Source organism: Theropithecus gelada, chromosome 5 (assembly GCF_003255815.1).
Source record: "Theropithecus gelada isolate Dixy chromosome 5, Tgel_1.0, whole genome shotgun sequence".
In the NCBI taxonomy this organism is placed as follows: Eukaryota; Metazoa; Chordata; class Mammalia; order Primates; family Cercopithecidae; genus Theropithecus; species Theropithecus gelada.
The window spans coordinates 58,356,003-58,382,379 of NC_037672.1; the positions used below are offsets into that span (position 1 = coordinate 58,356,003).

The 26,377-nt window shown below is 42.6% G+C and overlaps 1 protein-coding gene across 1 annotated transcript in view; it reads right to left on the bottom strand.

Moving 5' to 3' along the window:
• Nucleotides 1-24,244, bottom strand: part of GPAT3 (glycerol-3-phosphate acyltransferase 3) — a 69,735-nt gene extending 45,491 nt beyond the window's left edge. Inside the window, exons 1-3 of the mRNA XM_025385805.1 lie at nt 24,013-24,244; nt 23,457-23,716; nt 15,646-15,712 (exon numbers count right to left, since the gene is read on the bottom strand). Coding sequence (XP_025241590.1) covers nt 15,646-15,712; nt 23,457-23,597 — 208 coding nt within the window. The 5' untranslated portion in view covers nt 23,598-23,716; nt 24,013-24,244. The remainder of the gene's footprint in view (nt 1-15,645; nt 15,713-23,456; nt 23,717-24,012) is intronic.
• Nucleotides 24,245-26,377: the final 2,133 nt, after the last annotated feature.

A 26,377-nucleotide genomic window follows, 5' to 3' on the forward strand; every position in this document is an offset into this window, starting at 1 on the left:
TTATTGGGTGTCTAATATCTCCTAGGGTCTCCTAACCTCCTGCCTTTGCTTACAATTTCTTCTACCAGATGCCCCTTTCCCTGAAATCATTCTCAGTTTTCACATCAGTAGAACTCTATTGTCTTGTTTCTTATTTTCCTTGAGCTCATGACTCCATTCATTACATAAGGGGTTGTCTTAAATGATTATAAGCAAAGACCAAAAAATGACCAATTTATATGAAACTTACGAAATATCATTTCCAAATTTCTAAAATTAAATCAGGCTTATATTAAAGAACATGATAGATGCCTTGTCCTATGGAGATAAGGATGGAATGGCAAGGCAATGCTCTTTTTTTTTTTTAACCCAAAAAGGGAAGAAAAAGGACATTATTTATGTTATCTTTCTCAATTACAAAATGCCTGTTTTTAACTCTCCTTCACACAAACCCTGATACACATGCTTCTTTATCGATTAGCACTGTTGGGCTTATACTTTTTGTACAGGACGCCAGTGGAACATCAGATGCTGAATACCAGCACATGCTCTAATTTTGCAATCCCTGCTCACATCACACACTTGATATTATTTGTGGGAGGTCATGTGGGTCGGCCTACACACTGGCAAGTAAACTCACTGATTTGGACAATGAGTCAGTGAAAACGAGGATGTTATTTTATTTTAGCACATTTGTGCCAACGTCATTGCAGAGGCAAGAAGAAGAAGGGATATGAATGATACACTGACAGATATCAACAAATAAACAGCTTGCCAATCTTGAAAAAAAAAGGAACATGCACTTACACCTTGCAAAGACTTTAAGTACTTTACATATTCTACCAAGCATGTTATTAATTACACATAGCCAAAGCCTGTAATCTCTTTCTGGCATTAATCTCCTTTTTTCAAAAAATTCTGTTTTGTTATATTAAAATGATAGCCTCTGGAATTCATTATCAGTTTCTCTCCACTTAAACCAAGAGAATACTGCTGGTTGCAAAAGGATACTAGAAATCACCCCCCATTGTGCTGTTTTCTCTAATAACTTGAAGAAGGGTGTCATTTGCTATGTTTATACACTGTCTCCAAAATACATTAACTTCTTATAAAGGCCTGATGCTAGTTGTATTAGTCTGTTCTCACATTGTTATAAAGAAATACCTGAGACTGGGTAATTTATAAGAAAAGAGGTTTAATTGGCTCACGGGTCTGCAGGTTGTACAGGAAGCATGGCAGCATCTGCTTCTGGGGAGGCCTCGGGAAACTTACAATCATGGCAGAAGGCAAAAGCAGGGACAGGCACATCACATGGCCAGAGCAGGAGCAAGAGAGAGAAGGAGGGGAGGTACCACACACTTAAATAACTACATCTTGCAAGAACTCATTCACTGTCATGAGGACAGTACCACGGGGATGGTGCTGAACCACTCATAAGAACCCACTCCCGTGATCTAATCGCCTCCCTCCAGGCCCCACCTCCAACACCAGGGATTATATTTCAACATGAGATTTGGGCGGGGACACATCCAAACTGTATCACCAGTATTCCTCCAAGTTGCAGTCCTCTGCATAGAGTGCTTTTTCCCAGATACTCAAAGGTAAAGGGGCCAAAGTATCCCACCCACAAAAATCTGTCCTCAGTATCCCCTGCATCCTCATGCTTCAGGGTCCACTCCTATTTCTCAGGTGAAATGAGCAGGTACGTATGACCGTGATGTCACTTAAATTAAAAAAAAAAAATTTAAACAAAAATAAATAAGAAATGAGCAGGTATGGGCTGCCTGGGCACCATACCAGAGAAGTTCAGAGGCAACGCCCACCCACCCCAGGGAGAAATGCTGAGGCTCAAACTGGTGAAAATCAGGCCACATCGCACTTTCCTCTTGCTCTTGTTCACCAGCTGTTCCTCAGAAATTACAGAAGATGTAAAGGTCTACTGGTTTGCTCCCTGAGGGACCTTCTGGAAACTTGATGGGCCTGTAGGCAATCAAAGCTCTTCTTTCACCAGCCCAATCTTTGGGAAAAAAACAAAACAAAACAGAGCTTTGAGGAAGAGAGCAGGAACACCAGGCACCCGGTCTAGAAAAGTCAGTGAAGGGGATCCACAGTGGAGCCTCCACTATACTATTCTGAGGCTGCCTCACAAAGACCAAAGCTCCTGCCTGAAGGTTTTGCCTGCTCCCTGGGCATCCAGACATCACTGGCTTTTTCCTACTCCAACCCAAGAAAAGGATTCTGTCTAATCACAAGTCCAATTGGCTGTCTCCTTTCTCTGAGCCCAAAAGCCTATTCTCAACAAACAGAAGCACTGTTATCTACTTCCATCTCCCCAGCCTTCTGTGTACAAAGCATGCCTTGCCACCTGCCCCCCTCATCTTTTTGTTCATATGAGAATGCATGGGTCCCAGGAGCTTCAGTGAGAGGACAGAGAAAAATGGGAAATTCCATTACCAAAACCTTTTAGAGAAAGAAGAAAAGACAAAGGAGAATGAAAGGATTGTTGATACTCGCTGGCAGATTAAAAGAACTGATGAAGAACTTTCCTGCTTTCTCCGGGCGCAGTGGCTCACACTTGTAATCCCAGCACTTTGGGAGGCCGAGGCAAGCGGATTGCCTGAGCTCAGGAGTTCGAGACCAGCCTGGGCAACACAGTGAAACCCCATCTCTACTAAAATACAATAAATTAGCCGGGCGTGGCAGCATGCGCCTGTAATCCCAGCTACTTGGGAGGCTGAGGCAGGAGAATCACGTGAACCCGGCAGGCAGAGGTTGCAGTGAGATTGGGCCACTGCACTCTAGCCTGGGTGACAGAGCAAGACTCCATCGCCAAAAAAAAAAAAAAAACCAAAAAAAACTTTCCTGCTTTATCTGCTATATACTAAGTAATCCACATGAGATAGTCCCACAATTATAAACACTGACTAAAGAAGGATTCACAAATAAACAGACATTTAAAATTTTTATAGAGGTGTTTTACAACCAAGATGACCAGGCACTGTTAAGAAAATAAAAAGAGCTTTGTTATGTAACTTATACCTCTCCCAAAATTCTAAACTATTTATCCTACTTGTAAAAGATCTCATAATCTACCTGCTAATCTGGTCCAGTTTTCTAATCATTTTTTGCTAATAAGAAGTTTTTTCTTATATACAATATTAATTCTTTTATTTCCATTTAAGCCAATCTTTTGGTTCCACCTCTTAAGAATTCGAGAAACCGTGGGTTTGCTTCCTCTTTCCAACTTAGTTAACCAACTTAATATGAGTCATCCCTTGGTTTTTCTCTAAATTCAGTAATCAGCCTTCACAGATCTCATTTAACAGATTCACAGATCTCTTAACCATTTTTTTAGGCTTCAGAATTTCCTCTTTACCACCCTTAATATGAACAGTAAACCTGGGTTTATCTATGCTTTTACATCAAAGCCAAGCTGCTTTGTTTTTAGGGCCTCCAGAACCCAATCTTGCCTACCTACAACTTTATTTCTATGTTTTGTCCCTTCTTTAAACTAAATACACTCCCATTGCTAATTAAGCTATTCCCTCATCCCTCCAGTTTAGACAGTCTTCTCACTTTATTTAATCCCAATCCATCTCCACGTGGCCGCTTCAACACCAACATATCCACCAAAAAACATTTTCCAATGTCCCCCATCCAAAATGATCTCCTTTCATACTGCATGCAGAAACCAGGGTGAGTGGTTCAGTCATGGCTGTGTAGTTGAACGTGCTGGTTCTGATATGCATTGCCACATCTTTTTAGGTTCTATGTTTTGCCTTGTTTTTCACCTTTTGGTTGTCTAAACCTCTGCCTCTGCCATTATGTGGCACGTCTTTATCACATAACCCAGCCCAGTTTTTTTAATCCCATTTTAGAGCATCATCTATGGGTAAACAATCTTGAAAGTAGTTCTGCTCTCTGATGGCTCATTCATCAAAACTATCAAGATGACTTTTTTTTTTTTTGAGACAGAGTATTGCTCTGTCGCCTAGGCTGGAGTGCAGTGGTATGATATTGGCTCACTGCATCCTCTGCCTCCTCAGTTCAAGTGATTCTCCTGCCTCAGTCTCCCTAGTAGCTGGGATTACAGGAATGCACCACCACGCCCAGCTAATTTTTTGTATTTTTAGTAGAGATGGGATTTCACCATGTTGGCCAGGCTGGTCTTGAACTCCTGACCTCAGGTGATCCACCCGCCTCGGTCTCCCAAAGTGCTGGTATCACAGGCATGAGCCACCACACCCAATCAAGATGGCTTTAAAATCCGGTTTCCTACATTGTTTAAAACTCTAAGAGTCTCCAATCAACTACATTGCCCTTTACATTATGTCAAATTCATCAATACTACCTCAAACAATAAAATCAAATGCATGCCAAAACCCAGCTACTCAACAGGTTCCAACTCTCAGTTAGTGACCCTCTCTGGTACACAGCATGAGAACCCCTATCTATCCTCCAGATGAGAGGTGGTGCAAAGGCCAACTCCAAAACAGTGAGACATGAGTAGCTGTCTGCTGGATTGCATGAAAGAGTTCTGAGGCCATATCACGGTTTAGGGCATCTTGTCCAACCCATGGCCTATGGGCTGCATATAAATTTGTTTCGGGCCACTTTGAATGAGGCCCGACACAAATTTATAAACTTTCTTAAAACATTATGAAATTTTTTGCAATTTTTTAAAGCTCATCAGCTATTGTTAGTGTTAGTGCATTTTATGTGTGGCCCAAGACAATACTGCTTCTTCCAACGTGGCTCAGGGAAGCCAAAAGACTGGATACCCCTGAGTTAGAGTCAGACTTCATCAACTAGTGATGTCTGCCAGGATGATGGCAAGGGAACAGGCAGAATGGATTTGCTGACCCTGTTACTTGGGATTACAATAGAATCAAAAGCTTTACTAAAATAAAGGTAACTTCAATATTCCCATTTCTACATGATTTGTATATTTGTAACAGAATAATTTGCACCCCTCCCCTTTTTTTATAACTGAGTAATTTTCTGCTAGCATCTCTCAGTTATTAAAACCAAGTTAAAAGTACCGCTATAGACTAAATGTTCGTATCTGCCAAGACTAATATGTTGAGACCTAATCCCCAATGTCAGAGTATTTGGAGGTGGGACCTCTGGGAGGTAATTAGATCATGAGGGTGAAGCTTTCATGAACGGGACTATTGCCCTTATAAGAAAGGTCCTAGGCCAGGCGTGGTGGCTCACACCTGTAATCCCAGCACTTTGGAAGGTCAAGGTGGGTGCATCACAAGGTCAGGAGATCGAGACCATCCTAGCTAACACGGTGAAATCCCACGTCTACTAAAAATACAAAAAATTAGCCTGGTGTGGTAGTGGGCGCCTGTGGTCCCCACCTGCTTGGGAGGCTGAGGCAGGAGAATGGCATGAAACTGGGAGGTGGAGCTTGCAGTGAGCCAAGATTGAGCCACTGCACTCCAGCCTGGGCGACAAAGCGAGACTCGTCTCAAAAAAAAAAAAAAAAAAAAAAGGTCCTAAAAAGATCCCTCACTCCCCTCATCATGTGAAGTTACAGCAAAAGGACAGCTCTGTACAAACCTGTACAAATAGGAAGCTGGGCCTTGATCTTGGGCTTTCCAGCCTCCGGAACTGTGAAAAATCAATGTTTGTTATTTATAAGCCACCCACTCTATGGAATTTTGTTATAGCAGCCTGATTGGACTAAGAAAAATACCAGGCTAGAAGCAATAAATTTACTTTTTTTTTTTTGAGAAAGGTAGATGAGAAAATCTATTTCTTTTTTCATCATTACATATTCCAGTAGTTCTCTAAAAACTTACAAAATAATCAATGCTGATTATAAAATAGGAAAATTTTAACCCCAAATATAAGTATTAGCCACATAATTAACTGTGAATTTTGATGCCTAAATGGGGGTGGGGGTGGAGCTGTGGACACTAATCAGTTGTCAGTTAGCACTAAAAAAAAAAAAAAAACACCAGTGTTGTGAACAACAGGCAGAGTTCCTCTTTTTTTTTTTTTTTTCTTTTTCATTTTTTTCTTGAGACTGAGTCTCACTGTGTCACCCAGCCTGGAGTGCAGTGGTGCAATCTCAACTCACTGCAACCTCCACCTCCTGGGTTGAAGCGATTCTCATGCCTAAGCCTCCCAAGTAGCTGGGATTACAGCTGTGCACCACCATATCCAGCTATTTTTTTGTATTTTAGTCAAGACAGGGTTTCACCATGTTGGCCAGAATGGTCTCAACAGAGTTCCATTTTAATGACTAACATTTTAACAACCCACTCAACACACAGTTGACCCACATCTTGGCTGGCAGCACACATTAACTCTGTTGATTTGGACACAGCTAATTTGATTAAACAAGAAATCCCACAACACAGAAGCATTCATAAAACTCCACTGTCAAATGAACCATCAGTTCACTTAAAATGTCAGCCTTGTGGTTTGGCATTTATGTAGAGTATCTTTGATTGTAATGCTAAACATTCTCAATAGATTTGTTTCTTCAAAAATGTCATTGACGACTTGAGGACAAACTGTCATGAGCTTCCTGGTAAGTGACTACATAACAAGACAAAAACAGACTGACTTTTCTTCTACTATACTCTCACCACAACACAGAACACTCCTGTGACCCCAGATGTGTGGGTTTTTCTCCCACACCAAACAATTCTTCAACACCAGTTAGATGTCCCATAATTCAATTAAATGTTGACACTATCTACCTGGAGTTAGAGTCAAATCCCACAAATGAAGGGCTCAGTTCTACAAGACCACAAGAGCACCTCCACTTCAGGTGTCAATTGCAAGTGCAAGCCTTTGGTACTTCTGATCTATCAGCTATAAATTGAGGGTTCCCATAGCCCCTTCTTCAGATTCAGTCATTTGCTAGAATGGCTCACAGAACTCAGGGAAACACTTTACTTACTAGTGCTGATTTATTACAAAGGATATTTTAAAGCATACAAATGAACAGCCAGATGAAGACTGCACAGACGACAAGGTTCAGAAGGGTCCCTAGCACAGAAGCCTCTGTTCCCATGAAGCTGGGGTGCACCTCCCACCAGGCAGCTGGATGTGTTCAACAACCTGGAAGTTCTCTAAACCCTGTCTTTTTGAGTTTTTATGGAGGCTTCAGGACATCAGCATGATCGATTAAACCATTGCCCTTTGGGGAGCAATATGGAGGGGAGCTGAAAGTTCCAACCCTCTAATCATATGTTTGGCTCCCCTGGCAATCAGCCACCATCCTGAGGCTATCCAGGAGCTCCCAGCCACCAGTCATCTCAACAGCATATACAAAGATACTATCACTTATCACTGCAGAGATGCCAAAGGTTTTAGGACCTATGTGCCAGGAAAGGGAGAGGGAGCAGAAGTCCAAAACATATTTCTTATTATATCACAGTGACAAAGCCAATTCTCAGAAGAGGAGGCCAGGCACGGTGGCTCACACCTGTAATACCAGCACTTTGGGAGGCTAAGGCAGGTGGATCACCTGAGATAAGGAGTTCAAGACCAGCTTGGCCACATGGCATAACCCAGTCTCTACTAAAAATACAAAAATTAGCCAGGCATGGTGGCGTGCGCCTATAGTCCTGGTTACTCAGGAGGCTGAGGCAGGGGAATCACTTGAACCTGGGAGGCAGAGGTTGCAGTGATCCGAGATTACGCTACTGCACTTCGGCCTAGGTGACAGAGCAAGACTCCATCTCAAAAAAAAAAAAAAAAAAAAAGAAAAGAAAAGAAGAGGGAGCTTCCATTCCATGTGTAGAAGAGTCACCTTAAACATCAAAAGGAGAATCAGAAAGTATGGCCCAGAGGAGCTAGTAAGGAAGGCATAGTAAGAGAGTAGTAGGAAGTGGTAACAGGGGCTTTTGAGTAGAACAGACAAACTGGGATTCTTTTCAAGCTGCCTTTGACCAGCCATGCAATGTAGAGCAAGTAAAATGATGGTTAACAAGACCCCCTCATATATAATAAATAATTTGGAAGAGTGGGGCCAATATTTAACAAATGGTGGTGACTATGATTACTATTATTGACAGGTTCTTCCCTAAAAGATAGAAACAAAATAAAGAAGCTTTGGAGTTTTAATTGGGATTTTTCTCTGGGAGATAAAGAGACCAGGAGATATACAGAGGGTGAGGAGCCTGGTTTGGGAAATACTTCTAAAATGACAAGCTGGATTTTCAGTGCGGTAGATACTGGCTAAGAGGTCTGCTCCTATCAACAGTGAAAAGAACTTCCCTAAATAAATAAGGCAGGCAGCCTTTAATCCGAGCACTTTGGGAGGCCAAGGCGAAAGGATCACCTGGGCCCAGGAGTTACAGACCAGGCTGGACAACATGATGAGACCCTGCCTCTGCAAAAAGGAAAAAATTAGCCAGGCTTGGTAGTGCATACCTGTGGTCTCCCAGCTATTTAGGAGGATGAGGTGGGAGGACAGCTTGAGCCTGGGAGGTCAAAGCTACAGTAAATAGTGGTCCTTACTACTGCACTCTAGCCTAGGCAACAGAGGGAGACCCTGTCTCCCTAAATAAATAAATAAAAGGCTATCTATTCTTGAGCTGACTATAAGGGACTATTGTCTGATCCTATTATCTTCTCACTCTCAAATATTTTATTTTATTTTATTTTATTTCGTTTTGTTTTGTTTTGTTTATTTATTTTGACACAGGCTCTCACTCTGTCACCCAGGCTGGAGTGCAGTGGTGCGATCTCAGCTCTCTGCACCCTTGACCTCTCAGGTTCAAGAGACCTTCCCACCTCAGACTCCTGAGTCACCATGCCTGACTATTTTTCGTAGTTTTTGTAGAGACAGGGTTTCACCATGTTGCCCAGGCTGGTCTTGAACCGCTGGGCTCAAGCAATCGACCTGCCTTGGCCTCCCAAAGTGCTGGGATTACAGGTGTGAGCCACTGCACCAGGCCTCAAATAATCTTTGAATCTCAGTTCTCACTCAACCTTTTCAAACCTCCACAACTCTGAGATGCAAGTACCCTCCCTCTTCCAAGCTGCTGAGGGGCTTTGGACTAATACAGCTAAATCACCAACCAGAACTTCAGCAGTTAGTGCTAGAGACGAAAATTTTAAAACTAGTTTCACTGAAAATAGAGGTAAGGCACAGGAATATTATCCATGTTGTTACTACTATTTGAAAAGAAAAACAATCTAAAAAATAATTCAAGACATTTTATGAATGTCCTAGCTAGTTTCCTTAGATGGGAGCCTTCCTTTCTGTGATTCAAGGCTTATTTCTTTCTCTTTACACCCATCACTTCGCAATGCAGTTACAAGACCATAGCTCTGATCTGACCTTTTACCTTCTCATTTCCTGCCAGAACAACTTCATCCTGCTCATTCATCAGTGGTCAAAGTTAAATGCTAAGTCATTTAGTTTCAGAGGTTTAGAGCACTGTCTTAGTCACTTCAGGCTGCTATAACAAAGTACCATAGCCCGAGTAGCTTACAAAAAACAGAAATTTATTTTCCCACAGGTCTGGAGGCTGGAAGTCTAAGATCAGGGGGCCAGTGGGGTCAGGTTCTGGTGAGGGCTCTCTTTCCGATTTCCAGATGGCTATCTTCTCACTGTGTCCTCACATGGTGGAAGGGGCTAGACAATTCCCTGGGGCCCCTATTTACAAGGGCACGAATCCCACTCATTATGGTTCTACCTTCATGACTTAATTACCTCCCAAAGGCCCCACCTCCTAATACCATCACTTTGGGAGTTAGGATATCAACATATCAATTTAGGGAGGGGGGACATAGACATTCAGTCCATAAAGCACAGTTATATGCCAGTCTCTAATCCATTTTAAAGTAAAGGTCCCTCCAAAATAGACCAGTATGTTCTCATTAGATTATGAGGCAAAGTTTGAAGGAAGATTTCTTTGTCTGCTTCTACCTTTCCTTAAGGAACCTGCCTCCTCTTCTACCATCTGCTAACCCTGCTGCTCATCTAACCACCCCCACCTATGCCTTACTTTGTCGTTCCATTCTTCCCCAAATCAACCACCAAAAACTGTAGAAATCAAATTCTGCTCCTTCAAGGGCCTACTTTTTAGAAAACTAAAATCATGCTAACGATAGTGGGTACCAATATACTAATGCATTCTTCTTTAGGAGCAGTGATTCACAAATGAGCAGGGGTGGGGTGAGGGAAGGAGAGAGAAGTGCCCCCAGGGGACAACTGGCAATGTCTGCACACATTGTTGGTTGTCACAAATGGGAGTGTGCTACTGTCTGTCATCTACTGAGTAGAGGCCAGAGATACTGCTGAACATCTCACATTGTACAGGACTGTTCCCCACAACAAAGAATTACCCAATTCAAAGTATCAGTAGTGCTGAGGTTGAGAAAACCAGCTCTAAGAGGTAATGTATTTTTATTAAAATCTCCTTTGTTCCATAGGTTTAAGTTTAAATTCCAGGCACTGGTCAGGCTGAATGGAGCTGTTTTGGAGCAGATAACCATCAAATCACACCTCAAGAAGGTACCTATCTTCCATTCATATATAACTAGTTCTATTTGTCAGAATAAACATTAGCTGAATGATTACTAATGTTTTATTTGGTTGGGGTTTTCTATTTTTTATGCTTACAATATAAATTTAACCCCCAAAATTGAGTTTAATAACTCAGGGCGCAGTGGCTCACGCCTGTAATCCCAGCACTTTGGGAGGCCTAGGTGGGCGGATCATGAAATCAGGAGACTGAGACCATCCTGGCCAACATGGTGAAACCCCATCTCTACTAAAAATGTAAAAATTAGCCAGGCGTGGTGGTGCATGCCTGTAATCCCAGATACTTAGGAGACTGAGGTGGGAGAATCTCTCGAACCCGGGAGGCAGAGGTTGCAGTGAGCTGAAATCACACCATTGCACTCTAGCCTGGGCAACAGAGCCAGTCTCCATCTCAAAAATAATAATAATAAATATATACAAAAATTAGCCAGGTGTGGTGGCGCACCCCTGTAATTCCAGCTACTCAGGAGGCTGAGGCAGGAGAATTGCTGGAACCCGGGAGGCAGAGGTTGCAGTGAGCAAAGATTGCACCACTGCACTCTAGCCTGGGCGATAGAGTGAGACACTGTCTTAAAAATAATAATAATAATATATATTATGTATTAATAACATATATTTCACATACTAATACATAATGTTTCATATATATGAGACAAGTTTATATATTTCACATACAAATACATGTTTCATATATATATATATATATGACAACTTCCTGTATTGTATCAATAAGATAACCCCATTAGATGCATTATACTTCATATTCTTGAGGGCAACACATACTGGTTTGTATTCAGAGTGTACACCATTAATTAAATTAGCTAATATAGACTATCAAAAACGCCCTGCCCAAAACAAAATAAGTGTATAAAAATATTCCTCAAATTTCTTTCTTTTTTTTTTTTAGATGGGTCTCACTATTTTGCCCCGGCTACCCTCAAACTCCAGATCCTCCCCCTTCAGCCTCCCAAGTGTCTGGGACTATAGGCATGCATGACCCCACCTGACTTCATATTTCTCAAACTTCTGTCACAAAATATGATCCCATATTTTTCTGTGAATGCATAAGATTTTATTAATGTTCATATAACCAGTGTATACAGGATTTCAAGTAGTCAATTACCTCACAGAAAAAAATTCCCGAAGTAAAATTAGAGGGCCATGTTAGGCAACCTGAATTCTCTCTGAATAGGTATAACACCATAAGTTTCACCTTAGTACCTTCTCCTTTTTGAGTGTTTAGGTGGGCAAAAGAGACTTAGGGGCATGAGATACAAGGCAGAGAGAAATTCAGCACAGGGGCTAAATCAACAGCAGGCCATGTGACCACAGTCTTCGTGTGCGGTGCTGCTGGAGCAGGGGATGGTGCAGGACTTGCAGTGGTTGTGTGCACTTTGTGGCCAACAATGCTGAGTCACGCCAGCATCACACTCTAAGGGAACAATGCCAAAGGACAAGCTACCACCTCTATGTATTTGTGGTGTTTATGACTCACTCCCAGGTAAATGCAGGCCTTTATTCATGCTTGGTGACTTTTCATGGTAATCATTCAAAATGTCCTAGTGTCATAATGCAATTAGAGTAGAATTCATCTTGAGTCACTAAAATTACATAATTACTAATATTAATCACAATTACTATCAAAGCTATGAACCAAATTCAAACTCAAACCTAACAGCATCATAATCCTCGAAAATCAGATGCCCAAAGAGTAAGGCCGGTGCCTCTTAAAAGTCAAACAATCCTTTGTATATTTAAAACAGGCTAAAATAAAAGTTGCTAAGATCTTAGTCAGACCAAGTCCCAGGGTCCGAGGAGATGCATTTGTCCTGTGGCTGGAGCAACAAAAGCACAGCTGATAAAAAGAAGCAAACGAGCCATTATTCTTGTATTTTCTTGTCCTAGCCTTCTATGCTGTGGCTCTAGCACTTCTGCTTTCAGGGGACAAAACTAGGGTAGAAGGGTAACTATATTCTCCACTGAAGTTTAATGCTCAGAATAAAATAGTTACTTGAAGTGGGGAAAAAGATTTACCCTTTTCTTTGTGTTAACAATGAAGAAAAGTCCTGAAGCTTACAAGAGTAAGGTATGGCCCAGCACTATGGCTCATGGCTGTAATCCCAGCACTTTGGGAGGCTGAGGCAGGAGGACTGCTTGAGGCCAGGAATTTGGCACAATACAGCCAGACCCCACCTCAAAAAAAAAAAAAAGGAAGAAGAAGAAGAGGAAGGTGAAAGTGCAATAACATAACTTCTTAACAAGATTTACCCATAATCATATCTGAAGCTCAACAAATTAAATAGCTTTTAAATAAAAGACACAGCAGAATATGACCAAAGACAGAAGAGAATTATTTAACCACAGTTAATAATTTGCCTAGGCTCACCTTTCAATTGGCTTATTCAATAAAAGCACAGAAGAAATACAATGCAAGAGGGATTTAACTGGGGAGACTTGAAATGCATTTCAAAAAAAAAAAGTGTGTTTCACTAAATGAAAGAGCAGCAGAAGGAAGTTTTTCAGTGCAGAAAATAAGCCTAACTCTCCCTCTCAGCTCCTCAAAATCTATTTTCAGGACTATATCATTCAGACACATCTCAAAATCATACCCACACTCCTGGGGTCCTTGGCCTGCCTGTGACCCTTGCCTAAACTTTGATACAGAGACGTGGTGCTCTCAAGGCCAAAAACTGCACCAGCCAAGCACACAAGTGCTCAATGTTTCATCATCACCCTCTATCAGTCTGTCTAGGATTGTGACACTACTTCTCAGATGACTCCAAACACTAGTATGTATCAACAGGGCACACACCCCTTACTTAATACCCCTGGTACTAAGTACCCCTGGATACCCAAGCACCAAGTCAGGAGGGGAGCAGAGTTGCATACCATGCACAGTTGTGGGATTAGCAGAGACGAAAGCAGTACATATCAGAGCCGAAATGAGATCTCACACTGTCCTTTGCTTATGCACCTATTTCAGTATTTATCACCGTGGTCTGTGAAATGCCTATCTCCCCACAGGGACCATGTCTTAATCAACTTTGGATCCTTTGTCAACCCTACATGTTGCAGTTGTTCAATAACTATGAGAGTCAATTTCCAATTTCACAGGCTACAAGGAAGGGCAGACACTCTGAATGAAATACGACAAATTTTGCAGGCATCAGCATTACTCTAAAATATTATTTCTATTTTCTCCTCCTGTTCACTTCCATTCTTTCCTGGAGATACCACGGAAAAGACAAAGATCAAAAACAGAAAAAGCAGATGTTTGACAAAGATTGCAATAAAAATAGTAATCCAGTAAGTGTAAACATTCAAAAAGTTCTCATTTCTGCATAGGCAAAAAAAAAAAAAAACTAAACCCATGCTACTGGACCCTCTCATCTACTGATTTTTTAATCCCATCACCTGCCAAATTGAAATACTTTGTGTCCTTTAAAACTCATGGCCTGGCCGGGTGCAATGGCTGATGCCCTGTAATCCCAGCACTTTGAGAGGCCGAGGTGGGAGGATCGCTTGAGGTCAGGAGTTTGAGACCAGCCTGGCCAACATGGTAAAACCCCATCTCTACTAAAAATACAAAAATTAGCCGGGCATGGTGGCACACGCCTGTAGTCCCAGCTACTCAGGAGGCTGAGGCAGGAAAATTGCTTGAACCTGGGAGGCAGAGGTTACAGTGAGCCAAGATCTCGCCACCGCACTCCAGCCTCGGGGACAGAGTGAGACTTTGTCTCAAAAGCAGAAAATTTAATTAATTTAATGTAAATAAGAAAATTAAATTAAATTAAAACTCATGGCCCAAAACATGTACCGCAATCACCCCAATATATTAAGGCTCACTGATTTTCACTCAAGATCAACAGCTCAGTCTCACCAAGCACAACAGAAAACCAGCAAGAAAGTTTGTTCTTTCCTTAAATCATAAGGACATACATTTTTAAAGGAACTCAGAATAATTTTTTAAAATTATAGATCTGTTATATCTCAGAGAAGGTATCTGGCAATAAAAAAAGGATAAAATATAGCCAGAAATATCCAGACTTGGTAAAAATGTTATTGGTGATAATATTTTGGTGTTTAAGTATACACAATGAAGCTCTACTAGTTGCTTCAATCATTTGAAAATCATAATCCGATTATACAAAAATACTCCAATGTTTTCAGTCAAATATTTTGTTATTTCCAAAACTCGTTATAGAATACAATTTCTACAATTCCTTTTAGAAAAGCTTCCAGAAGATAAATTCCTTCCAACAAAGTATTTGATAGTTTGACTTTTTTTTTTTTTCCAAATGAGGTCTCACTGTATTGCCCAGGCCAGAGTGCAGTGGTGTGATCACGGCTCACTACAGCCTCAACTTCCACGGTTCAAGCAATCCTCCCACCTCAGCCCTGCTCCTAGTAGCTGGGACTACAGGTGCGCACCACCACACTCAGCTAATTTTTGTATTTTTTGTTGAGACGGGGTTTCACCATGTGCCCAGGCTGGTCTTGAACTCCTGAGCCCAAGCAATCTGCCCGCCTCAGCCTCCCACAGTGCTGGGATTACAGGCGTGAGCCACTGCACCTGGTCAAGCATGTTTCTTTATTGCAGGACTTTTCTGAGCCTTTATTAGTATGCAATAGACTCTCCAAAAGGAAAGTGTAGTATGTGATGATTCCTAAGCTTATTTCACAAGAAAATTATTTTTTATTTCATGTATTACCAATCAGCCTTCAGCAGAAAAGAGTATTTTGAGAAACATACTTTGAGAATCACAAGTTGGTTAATGAAACCTCAATAATAGGTTCTAACTTGCAGGAACTCCCATTAGCCTTTTTCTTTTTCTTTTTCTTTTTCTTTTTTCTTTTGGCCATTGACTACATCTTTAAAACCATGGACAGCCATCTTCAAATGCATGCCCTTAGAAAGGAAAACAATACCTATAAGAACACATAGATGAGCTAACACATATTACCACCTTTACAATAAAAAGTCCGTGAAAACTCAGGCAGCTGCTATTCTACACTGACAGAATTATGAAAGATCCAAAGCCTATAGAACATACTGCTCTCTGCATATTTCAAGTTCAAATTGGGTAGGTTTACATCTACGCAATTTGAATATGGTAACAATCATAATGAAAAGGAAAACTTACCAACAGAAGCAGAGTTTTTAAGAATCGACTCCTTTGGGGTTCCTTTTTCAATTCGTATTGTGGCCCACTGTTCAAAAACAAGAAATACTAATTTAAACTGTCCCACAGACGCAACATAAAATACTTCAACCATATTATACACAAGTGAAATTACACATCAAGCTGTGACAGTATCTGAACTAAAGAGATAACCCCAGTGAATCTCTGATGTAGCAGTATTCCAAGTCCCAAGTATACTTTTATATCAGTTACTGATAATGCCCTAATAAAATGTGGAAAGGACAATATTTACCCTTTCTCAACCACCTCACATGCATGGGTGTCGTGATAAATTACTCATTGAGAAGGCTGTGAAGCATGGGGGGCTTGAGTACAGGTCACGGCATCAAGAATGTCTGGGTTTAAAATTACTTATTCCCTATAGGTCTCTGTTTCCTCATTGTAAAATAAGGATAATAGATCCTATCCTATAGGGTTGCTGTCACATTAAACAAGATAACACATATAAGGGCCTAAAACGTAGGGCATAAAGTATAACAATTATTTTCACAACAAATTAGACATTCAGGGGTAGGACACACTCAAAGATGCATCAGAAATAAGCTTGCAGAAAGAGGCAGCACAGACTTGGAAAGTTAGAAAGGACTCGATGAAATCATTAACTAAGGCACAATTGGCTCACGCCTGTAATCCCAGCACTTTGGGAGGCCAAGAAGGGTAGATCATTTGAGGTCAGGAGTTCAAGACTAGCCTGGCCAACATGGCAAAACCCCATCTCTACTAAAAATACAAAAATTAGCCAGGCATGGTGACACATGCTGGAGCTACTCTAGAGGCTGAAGAATTGCTTGAACCAGGGAGGAAGAGGCTGCAGTGAGCAGAGATCGGGCCCCTGCACTCCAGCCTAGGCAACAGAGTGAGACTCTCAAAAAAAAAAAAAAAAAGAAAAGAAAAAGAAATCATTAACTACAGAAAATCATCTGTCCACATGGTTACTTATGAAGATGCATAGGAAAATGTTATAATTATGAAGATATACAGATTTTAGGGAATTTAAGAACTGGAAAACAACTCTCGTGTTGTTTTGAAGATACCTAGGAAATAAAAAAATGTACCCGGATGTGATTTTTTTTTTCTTTATACATTTTTTACACACTTCCCAAATTATTCACTATTAACATCATAGTTCAAAAACTGCTAGTGAACTTTTCAAGTCTCTCATTCTAGAGAATCCCCAGGGCTCTTACACTAAAAAGTATTGTAATAATTATAATTGAACATAAGTACCCTTGAAGGGGCAGAGACAATTTTTTTTTTTTTTTTTTTTTTTTGAGACAGGGGCTTGCTGCAGCCTTGACCTCCTGGGCTCAAGCAATCCTCCCAGCTTAGCCTCCTGAGTAGCTGGAACCACAGACCTGCATCACCACTCCCAACTAATTTTTAGATTTTTTGTAAAAACCGGGTTTCACCTTGTCAACCAGACTGTACTTGAACTCCTGAGCTCAAGCAATCTACTGGCTTCAGCCTCTCAAAGTGCTGGGATTACAGGCGTGAGCTACCATTTTATATCGTATTTTATTTTATTTTATTTTATTTTATTTTATTTTATTTTTTGAGAAGGAGTTTCGCTTTTGTTGCCCAGGCTGGAGCCCAATGGCATGATCTCGGCTCACTGCAATCTCCGCCTCCTGGGTTCAAGTGATTCTCCTGCCTCGGCCTCCCAAGTAGCTGGGACTACAGGCACCCACCACCAAGCCCAGCTAATTTTTGTATTTTTAGTAAAGATGGGGTTTCACTAAGTTGGCCAGTGTGGTCTCAAACTCCTGACCTCAGGTGATCCAAATGCCTCAGCCTCCCAAAGTGCTGGAATTATAGGTGTGACCAACTGCACCCAGCCCAGAGACAGATATATTATTAATAGGCCAAGTCAAAAACCTCAGTTATTGCTAGGCTCAAAAGAGTTTGTTGACTAGAGAGGTTAAAAAATTTTTCAAATAAATAAGAACGTAACTGATAGAGAATAAATAACCTAAAACGTACATCAAGGTCAGGGAGTAACGCATGATATCTGACTACGTCAGGACCCCTTCAAAACAACCCACAGAGCCAAACAAGAACATGCCATTTGCACTTAGAAAACAGCCTATAAATAGAGGCCAGTCTTCCCAGCTTCCAGTGACAAGTGACTAAATCATAAGACTCAGTCTTAATCTGATTGCATCCTGTTATCTTTTGCGGATTTAGTGCACGAGTTCTCAAACTCTGGACTAATACCACTCAGCTTTTCTCAACTGAGGTAACTGTTTCCATAGTTTTTTACTTAAAGTTTCAGGGCCTATTATCATTTGTAAGTAAACCAAAGATATAATTAAAATAAAATGTTGTAAACAATCAATCATTGTTCATTTCAGACTCATTTTTTTTCATTGTGAGGCGAGTGATTTTATATTTTATACAAATAGTAGTTACCTTAGACTAGAACTATTATTCCATGCTCATGTGATGGAAAATGCTGGTATTCTATGCCTGTTAATGGGCTGAATTATGTCCCTCTAAAATTCATATGTTGAAGCTCTAACCCCCAGTACCTCAGAATGTGACTATATTTACAGATAGGGTCTTCAAAGGGTGACTACGTTAAAAAGAAGCCCTCAGGGTGGGCCCTAATCCAATCTGACTGATGTCCTTGTAAGAAGAGAAAACTTGGACACGCAAACAGACACAAGGATGTGAGCACAGAAAGGGCCATGTGAGGATACCACACCTTCTTGCTAGAAGGTAGTCACATGCAAGCCTAGGAGAGAGGCCTCAGAATGAGGCTAAACCTGTTGACACCTCGATCTTGAACCTCTAGCTTCCAAAACTGAGAAAATACATTTCTGTTGTTTAGGCCACCAGTCTGTGGTACTTTGTTATGGCAGCTCTAGCAAACTAATACAGTGACATTCCTCAAAAAGCATGATCTGCTCAAAAGCACTCCGTGTTTTGGCACCAGACAAGTTTCAGAATGCATTCTGTCTCCTGAAATGATAGCTCTAAAGGTGTACCCTGCATAACACAATTACTGTGTTAAGATAAGCACATTTTAGGCCAGACACTGTGGCTCATGCCTATAATCACAATACTTTGGGAGGCCAAGGCAGGAAAATCGCTTGAGTCCAGGAGTTCGAACCAATCTGGGCATCAGGGTGAAACCTTGTCTCTCCAAAAAAAAAAAAGTTTTAAATTAGTTGGGCATGGTGGTACACGTCTGTGGTCCCAACCACCCAGGAGGACTGCTTGAGGAGGTCGAGGCTACAGTGAGCTGTGATCATGCCACTGCACTGCAGGCTGGGTGACAGGGAGACCCTGCCTAAAAAAAAAAAAAAAAAGATATGCAAATGTTAAGGTTGAAGAAGCAGACATTTAGTGCCTAAGGGAATTTATACTAGAAAACCCTTTTCTTCTGTAGGATGACCCTCCACTGAAAGTAAAAACATGCCTGTGCCTTGCAGCTAGATAGATATACATTTGAATTGCAGTTCTGCCACTTCCTGGCTGGAATCATCTCACACAAGAGACTTTAACGTCTTGGGGCATCCATTTCATCATCTGTAAAACAGGGACAAGGCCAGGCGGGGTGGCTCATGCCTGTAATTCCAGTACTTTGGGAGGCCAAGGCGGGCAGATCACTCGAGGACAAGAGTTGGAGACCAGCCTGGTCAACATAGTGAAATCCCGTCTCTACTGAAAATACAAAAATTAGCCGGGCATGGTGGCTCACGCCTGTAATCCCAGCCACTTAGGAGGCTGAGGCAGGAGAATCACTTGAATCCGGGAGGGGGAGGTTGCAGTGGGCCGAGATTGTGCCGCTGCACTCCATCCAGCCTGGGTGACAGAGCAAGGCTCTGTCTCACAAAAAGAAATAAAATAAAAATAAAACAGGGGCAATACCAATGGTGGCTGTAAAGGCTAAAGGAGATAATGTAGCTCTTGCCTACCACACAGCAGGCCACAAAGTAGCCTCCTCCTCCCTATATTCCACATTTCAGGCCTCTGAAATGGCCAGTTTTTTCCAGACTGTCCAGTGCTTCTCCCCATAAATAGTTATTTCTCTTTTACCATGCCAGCTTCTCTAGCCAATCAGATCAACCCAAATACAAAGACAGACTATCTCTTCCAGACGTTCTGAATCTCTTACAGGGGTATATCAGAACATATCTGCCTCAAGGCATCACAAAAGAGGCAGCTCTGTCAGCAAAATGGTCCTAAAGTACAAAAGTGGCTTCTAACAACCCACAGTTTCTGCCTCCCCAGGAAAGTTGAAAGATACTTATCAATGAAGTTATCTTTCCACCTAATTTCCAAATCCTCTTGGAGGGAAAAAGGTAGCTGTCCAAAATTCACCAAAAGAAATGGCTTTAAGTCTGATTTTTTTTTTTTTTTTTTTTAGATGGAGTGTTGCTCTGTCACCCAGGCTGGAGTGTAGTGGCGCGATCTTGGCTCACTATAGCCTGTGCCTCCCAGATTCAAGTGATTCTCCTGCCTCAGCCTCCTGAGCAGCTGGGATTACAGGTGCACACCACCATACTTGGCTAATTTTTGTATTTTTAGTAGAGATGGGGTTTCACCATGTTGGCCAGGCTGGTCTCAAATTCCTGATCTCAAGTGATCCACCTGCCTCAGCTTCCCAAAGTGCTGGGATTACAGACATGAGCCACCACACCTGGCCAAGTTTTACTTTTCATAATTTGTATTCCTAAAACAATTCTCGAATATAAAGCTGTAATATTAGCATACATATCCAACAAATTATCATATATCCCTTGAAAATCACTGGCTTGGAGAATCACTAAACTTATTCTAAGTATTCAAGGCTTATCCTCAAGTATTTTGTCATATCAGTGACTTATGCATACATCTAGAGATACCCAGCAATGCAGAAGAAAGTAGAAGTAGGTGCTCAATAAATGATTATTACTTGAACCAGTAGGTTAAGAAGGGGTCAGAGAAGAGCATAAAGCTCAGTGAGTTAACAAGTAATAATTATCAAAATCAGCAATTTAGAAGGTACCCTACACACATTTCAACTTCTAGAATTTGAGTTTATGGTCATAAGAAAGATACCCATTGACAGTAAAACTTGTCAAAGTAAACATATAATAGACAAAACTAAATGATCTTTTTAAATGGTATATAAATTATAAGCAAAGAAACTTGAGAAACATCCAATTATGATCAGAGCTCAAAGAATATTCTTGGGAATGAAATGTAAAGAAAGAAACAACTAAATCAATTAAGAATTTACCAAGGAGTGATACAAGGGCTGGGCCTTAAATGCAATCTACAAAAAGGCAGTGTATTTGTCCAGCACTGAAGATTTTCTCATGCTAAACATCAACATAATCCCTTAAGGAATTATTCCTATAGTTGAGAAAAGCAGTCCACCATATTAACCCCAGTCTAACAGAAATGTCTTTGAAACATCTAACACTGTTCTAGTTGAAGGATAGAAGATCCTGGGTTACTGTTCTCCTGCACCTAAAGCAGAAATCACTATGGGATCACAGCTCTCCTTCCTGATGAGCTCAGATGCTCCCACAGGAGTTCCAGGCAGTCACAGCCAACAAATCAGAGCTGGCTCACACAATGAATCTGTATTCAAATTCCACATATATCAAGCACCTCTTTGACCTAATAACTTAGTCTCAGCAGACAGGGTGGGTTCCTTATGTGTCACCTACCTAGTTTCCAAGCTATCTAGTTTCTCCCACCAGAATTAGAAAACTGGCATTCTTGACAGTTTGATTGACAAGGAGTTCAGCTCTGGAGTTGCGCAGAAGGACAAAAATTAAAATCTGTGGCCCTGTCAAACTGAAAGTCAGATCCTGGACTGGAGATCATCCTATCAGGCGCAATAATTTGCCAGGTTGACAGCAACTAGCTGGCCTCTGCCCTTAGCTGTACCTTGAGTCACTAAAGAAAAACAGGAGTGAGCCCCTGGAAGCCAGTGGGTATGATTTACCTTAAACCATTCTTAAACAGGGTATAAATTCCAAAAGACATTACTGTATGGGAGAACAGTTCAATCATTTCAGAGTTCAGAGAAAGACGGAACACCAGCTGAAGAGGATCATCTGCTATGGGAGAGGATTCTGAAGAAGTTCTAACAGTAGCAGGCAGCTAAGAAATTCACAGCATAATGTGACCAAGCTCACAATGTAAAGTCAATAAGAGTTCAAAACAGAAATAGCTCCCAAGTAGAAACAATAAAACTTTAAAAGCATGAGCACTGAGAATGAAGAATCACATACAACTTCAAAGACTAGGCAAAGAAATAGCCACAAACGAGAGTCTAGGGCAATACAGGAGGCTAGCAGGTACAAGACAGTGTCCGGTGGGTTAGAGATGTATACCTGGGAGCCACCCAATTAGCTGAGGAAGAAGAGCAGATAAAGCCACATCCTAAGGGCAGAGAGAAAATAAGGTCACAAAAATGGGAACCAAACTTATAAGAAGGCACTGTGGAATGCTAGAATCTCAGTAATCATATTATCCTTTTAATAGCAACAAACATTCATATAGTCGATGCAGGCAGCCTTCTAAGGTGCTTGATACATTTTAACTTATTTGAACAACCCTGTGGAAATAGGAGTTATTGTTACTCCTATTTTATAGATAAAGAAAATGAGGCACAAGAGTAGATGACCTCCTTAAGGTCACATTTTGAGAAACAGAGCTACAATTTTGGTACCAAATCTAAGCAAACCTGTATCCAGGATCTCTACTCCTAACCACTAGGCTGTAGGGCCTCTTCTCAGTTAAGACTCCTGTTTCTGGCCAGGCGTGGGGCTCACACCTGTAATCCCAGCACTTTGGGAGGCAAAGGCAGGAAGACTGCTTGAGGCCAGGAGATCAAGACCAGCCTGGCCAAGATAGCAAGACGCTGTCTCTTATATTAAAAAAAAGTATATATAATATATACATATAAATATTTTTGAAACAAGTAGATATAAATTATATACATACAATTTTTTTTTAAAAAAAGACTCCTGCTTCTAACAGTTAATTCAAACAAACCACTTATCTCTGACTCTCAGTTTCCCTCTCTGTAAAAGGGGGATAGCACTTGCCCTCCCTACCCTACCCAGCCTTTTGACACTTAATAAAACCCTAAGAGTAAGCTGCAGTTGTTCTCTACCAGGCCCACTTCCATCTAACATTTTTCTTTGCAGAATTTGGAAACAGGAGGGTAGGGAGACCTGAGGTCAAAGAATATATACCTTTTCAATGGCATTTCAAGTGCTGTTAGTTAGATAAAATTCCATGACTCCACTAAAATAAAATACGATTTCTTTCTGCCATCCAGGAATTGGTCTCTTATCTTGGGCATAAAGAAGAACACGATGCCTTTCTTAACAGGATGCCTGAGTACACAAAAGGACCTCTGAAACCTGGGGCTGTAAAAACAAGCGGGTGAGGCGGAAACTGCACTGCATAATGGATATAAGCAAATCCTCTGATACAAAAAGTTGGTCGCATTGTTATTATAATCAGTAAAATAATAACGATGCTCAGGGAATGGAGTGATTTTTGCTTCCGACCAGAGGAACAATAGTGGTCCAGTGGTTTCAGCCCAGATCCCTCCAGGTCCGCGAAAGCCGCCGAGATGCTGACTTTCGCACTGCCGCGGGCAAGGAACAGAAATGCACGCACGCATGCACACGCGCGCACACACACCCCTGACCCGCGACCACTGACCTTGAGAGCTGGACCCCAGGGTTCTGAGCCCGCAGCGGCGTGGGGCTGGCTGCATCCCTCCCGGCACTCACCTCTAAAGTTTTCACCAGGATCTTCATGTAGATCTCGGAGATGCCCAGAGACACTCCGAAGACCGAAGGCAGAAGGATGAAGCCGAGAACCAGCGTCAGCCAGGTGGAAAGGATCTTCCCGGCCAGCTCTGCACCCTCCATGACTCGGCGCACCCACTCAGGAGAGGTCCGCAGTGGAGGGCCGAGCGCCACAGCAGTCCCTGTCCCCAGGCAGTCCCGCGGGAGCTCCAGGAGCAGAGCGCCGAGCCCGGCACTCACCTCTGCGAGGGGAAGAGAGGAAGGAAAAAAACTTTCAGAATTACGGCAATATCCTTCCTTCCTCCCCGGGCTCCTCCTCGCCCCTGTCAGTTAACTCCTTCTCCGCCGGCGGCCCAGGTCTGGGCTGAAGCCACCGCGGCGTGCGCAGACCTGGGTAGCGCGAGCCAGTGGTCGGAGCTGCGGGTAAGCGAAGGGACACTGCCGCGCGGCAGAGCGCGCGAGCGCAGCCGGGAACGCGCCCCGCCCGGTGCCTGATTTCCTCTGGATGGTGATTGCGACAACTCAGCAGATGACTCACAGAGGCCCTTCCCGAGCCAGGTTCCCTGCGGGAGCACCGCACTTTGGCACACCGGCAGCGGGCGGAGCTCGCACCGGGCCGCGGGCTGTGCTGGAGGCTGGCTGCGCTCGGGCGTCCAGAGCCCTATTTCTGCGCGCTGCCCTCGCCCCACCTCCTCCGTCACCCAACGGGGGAGCTCCCTGGCAGGACTTAGCCCAGGAGCGCCGCAGCCTCCTGGGCGGTCTCAGTTTTTCCCCGCGCCCCGCCTCCCCCAGCACTCAGCAAAGGTCCTTTCAGGAGGAGAGTTTTCATCTGAAAAATGTTAATATTTTCTTCACCCGCAGAATGAACTGCTGACGTTTCTGGGACGCTTGAGGTCTTGTTTGTGTGGGTGTAAAACGAACTCTTGGGAAGGGCTTCCAAGGACAGAAAAATGCAGAGCGCACCAGGTAGCCATGTACGCCGCTTCAGGCTCCCACACCTCCTTCCCCGCATGGCCTACAGCTGTGGGGCTCAATCTTGCTTATCCCGAGACTAGGAAGCTCTGTCCACGCGTCGCCTAACCCATTGAGCCGCCATCTCCCTAGCACAGAAACCTATCTGTCACTCCCTTCCTGGAGAAGATTCCAACCACACCCTCCCAGCCTACCATTCAGCTAATACTCTCCGCGCTTAGAGGTAGCAGAAATGCCAGGCCGGCGCAAGCCTTCATTCACCAAGCTGACACGTGTCTCCTGGGTGTTCAGGCTCCGCGCTTCTACCGTGCCAGCCCTTATCAGAGCAACGAAGGGCAAAACCCTGTATGTTATTTACTCCATTGCAGTTCTCTTAGAGACCTGAACTATTTTAAAGAATGAGCAGAAGGGATTTTGAGAAGGGATTTTCCAGATTGCCGCTGAATTCGACCAAAATATCTTACAGGTACTTTTCAGGTGTTGTTTCAAGCTGGAAAAATTGGGAGGGCCAGCAAACTGAATTGAAACAGCGTTGATAGCAAATATTGCAGAGAAAATGGTCCCTGCCCAGGGTGTGGAGGAACTGGGGAGGCAAGAAAGTGAGAGGCACCTCTGTAAATAATGTAGATGTGTGCCTTATGTACTTACTGCCAGGTAGCTGTCACAAGCCCCCTCCCGCACTAAGAACGGAAAAAATTATAACTTGATGATTAAAACCAGGTTATGGACCGGGCGCGGTGGATCACGCCTGTAATCCCAGCACTCTGGGAGGCGAGGTGGGCAGATCACCTGAGGTCAGGAGTTCAAGACCAGCCTGGCCAACATGGCGAAACCCCCATCTCTACTAAAAATACAAAAAAAATTAGCTCCGCGTGGTGTCGCACGCCTGTAGGCCCAGCTACTCAAGAGGATGAGGCAGGAGAATCACTTGAACCCGGGAGGCGGAGGTTGCAGTGAACCGAAATCGTGCCACTGCACTCCAGCCTGGGAGATAGAGCGAGACTCCGTCTCAAAAAACAAGAACGAAACAAATAAACAAAGAAACAGATTATGAATGAAGACGTGTTAGGAGCTTGGTTTCTCAAAATTAAACCTCTGTATGGGTTGGCTAGTTTAGAAAAACACGGAAAACACAACTACCGAAAGCTGCCCAAAGTCCTTGCTTCCAAAAACTATATATATTTAGTGCAAAACTCCAAAGATTATATTGGCATATTTAACACCATATGTTCAGGCAAAACTCTTATTTTCCTTTTATTCCTCAAACCAAGATGACTAAGGAAGGCTGAATCCTTGTACCAAAGTTTACCCTACAACGGAGATAATACACACAACTTTGCGTGTGCTAAGTGCACACACTCTCCAATGATTTTTGGTGCTCATGAACAAACTCCACAAAATGGTTTTGGTTTTGTTTTAACTCTTACGGAAGAATTATTCTTCCACAGCTGTATGGTGCAATGGTAATAAAATGGAATTTGGAGTCTTCAATTGACACCAGCTTGACACATGTAAGTTTGAGCAAGTGCTTCTGTGCTTCACCTTTCTCATCAGTAAGATGGGTTCTTTTCGGGGTTGAAAGTGATTCTGAGCATGAAACTGCATGGTAAATGACAAAGCTTTATGCAGAGATCAGCAGGCAGCCTGGTGCAAGGACAAAAACTCTCCATCTTTTTCTTGCCTAAAACGCAGGAGAGCCAACACAGGCTCCCCAGGGTAACAAAGGCTCATCTTTGCAGTGCTGGAGGAGGGTGAGGGAAGAGAAGAAATGTAGGGTGATCCTGACCCTGTCTCAAGTCAGGGAAGGGTGGTCCCGACTTGCCGCTCTCCTTGTCTCTCTTTCACTTACCTCACCTCTCCTCCCTCCTCCATTCCTTGAGACTTAAACCTAGGTAGGAACCTACCTACTCCGTCCCTGAAGTCAGGACCCC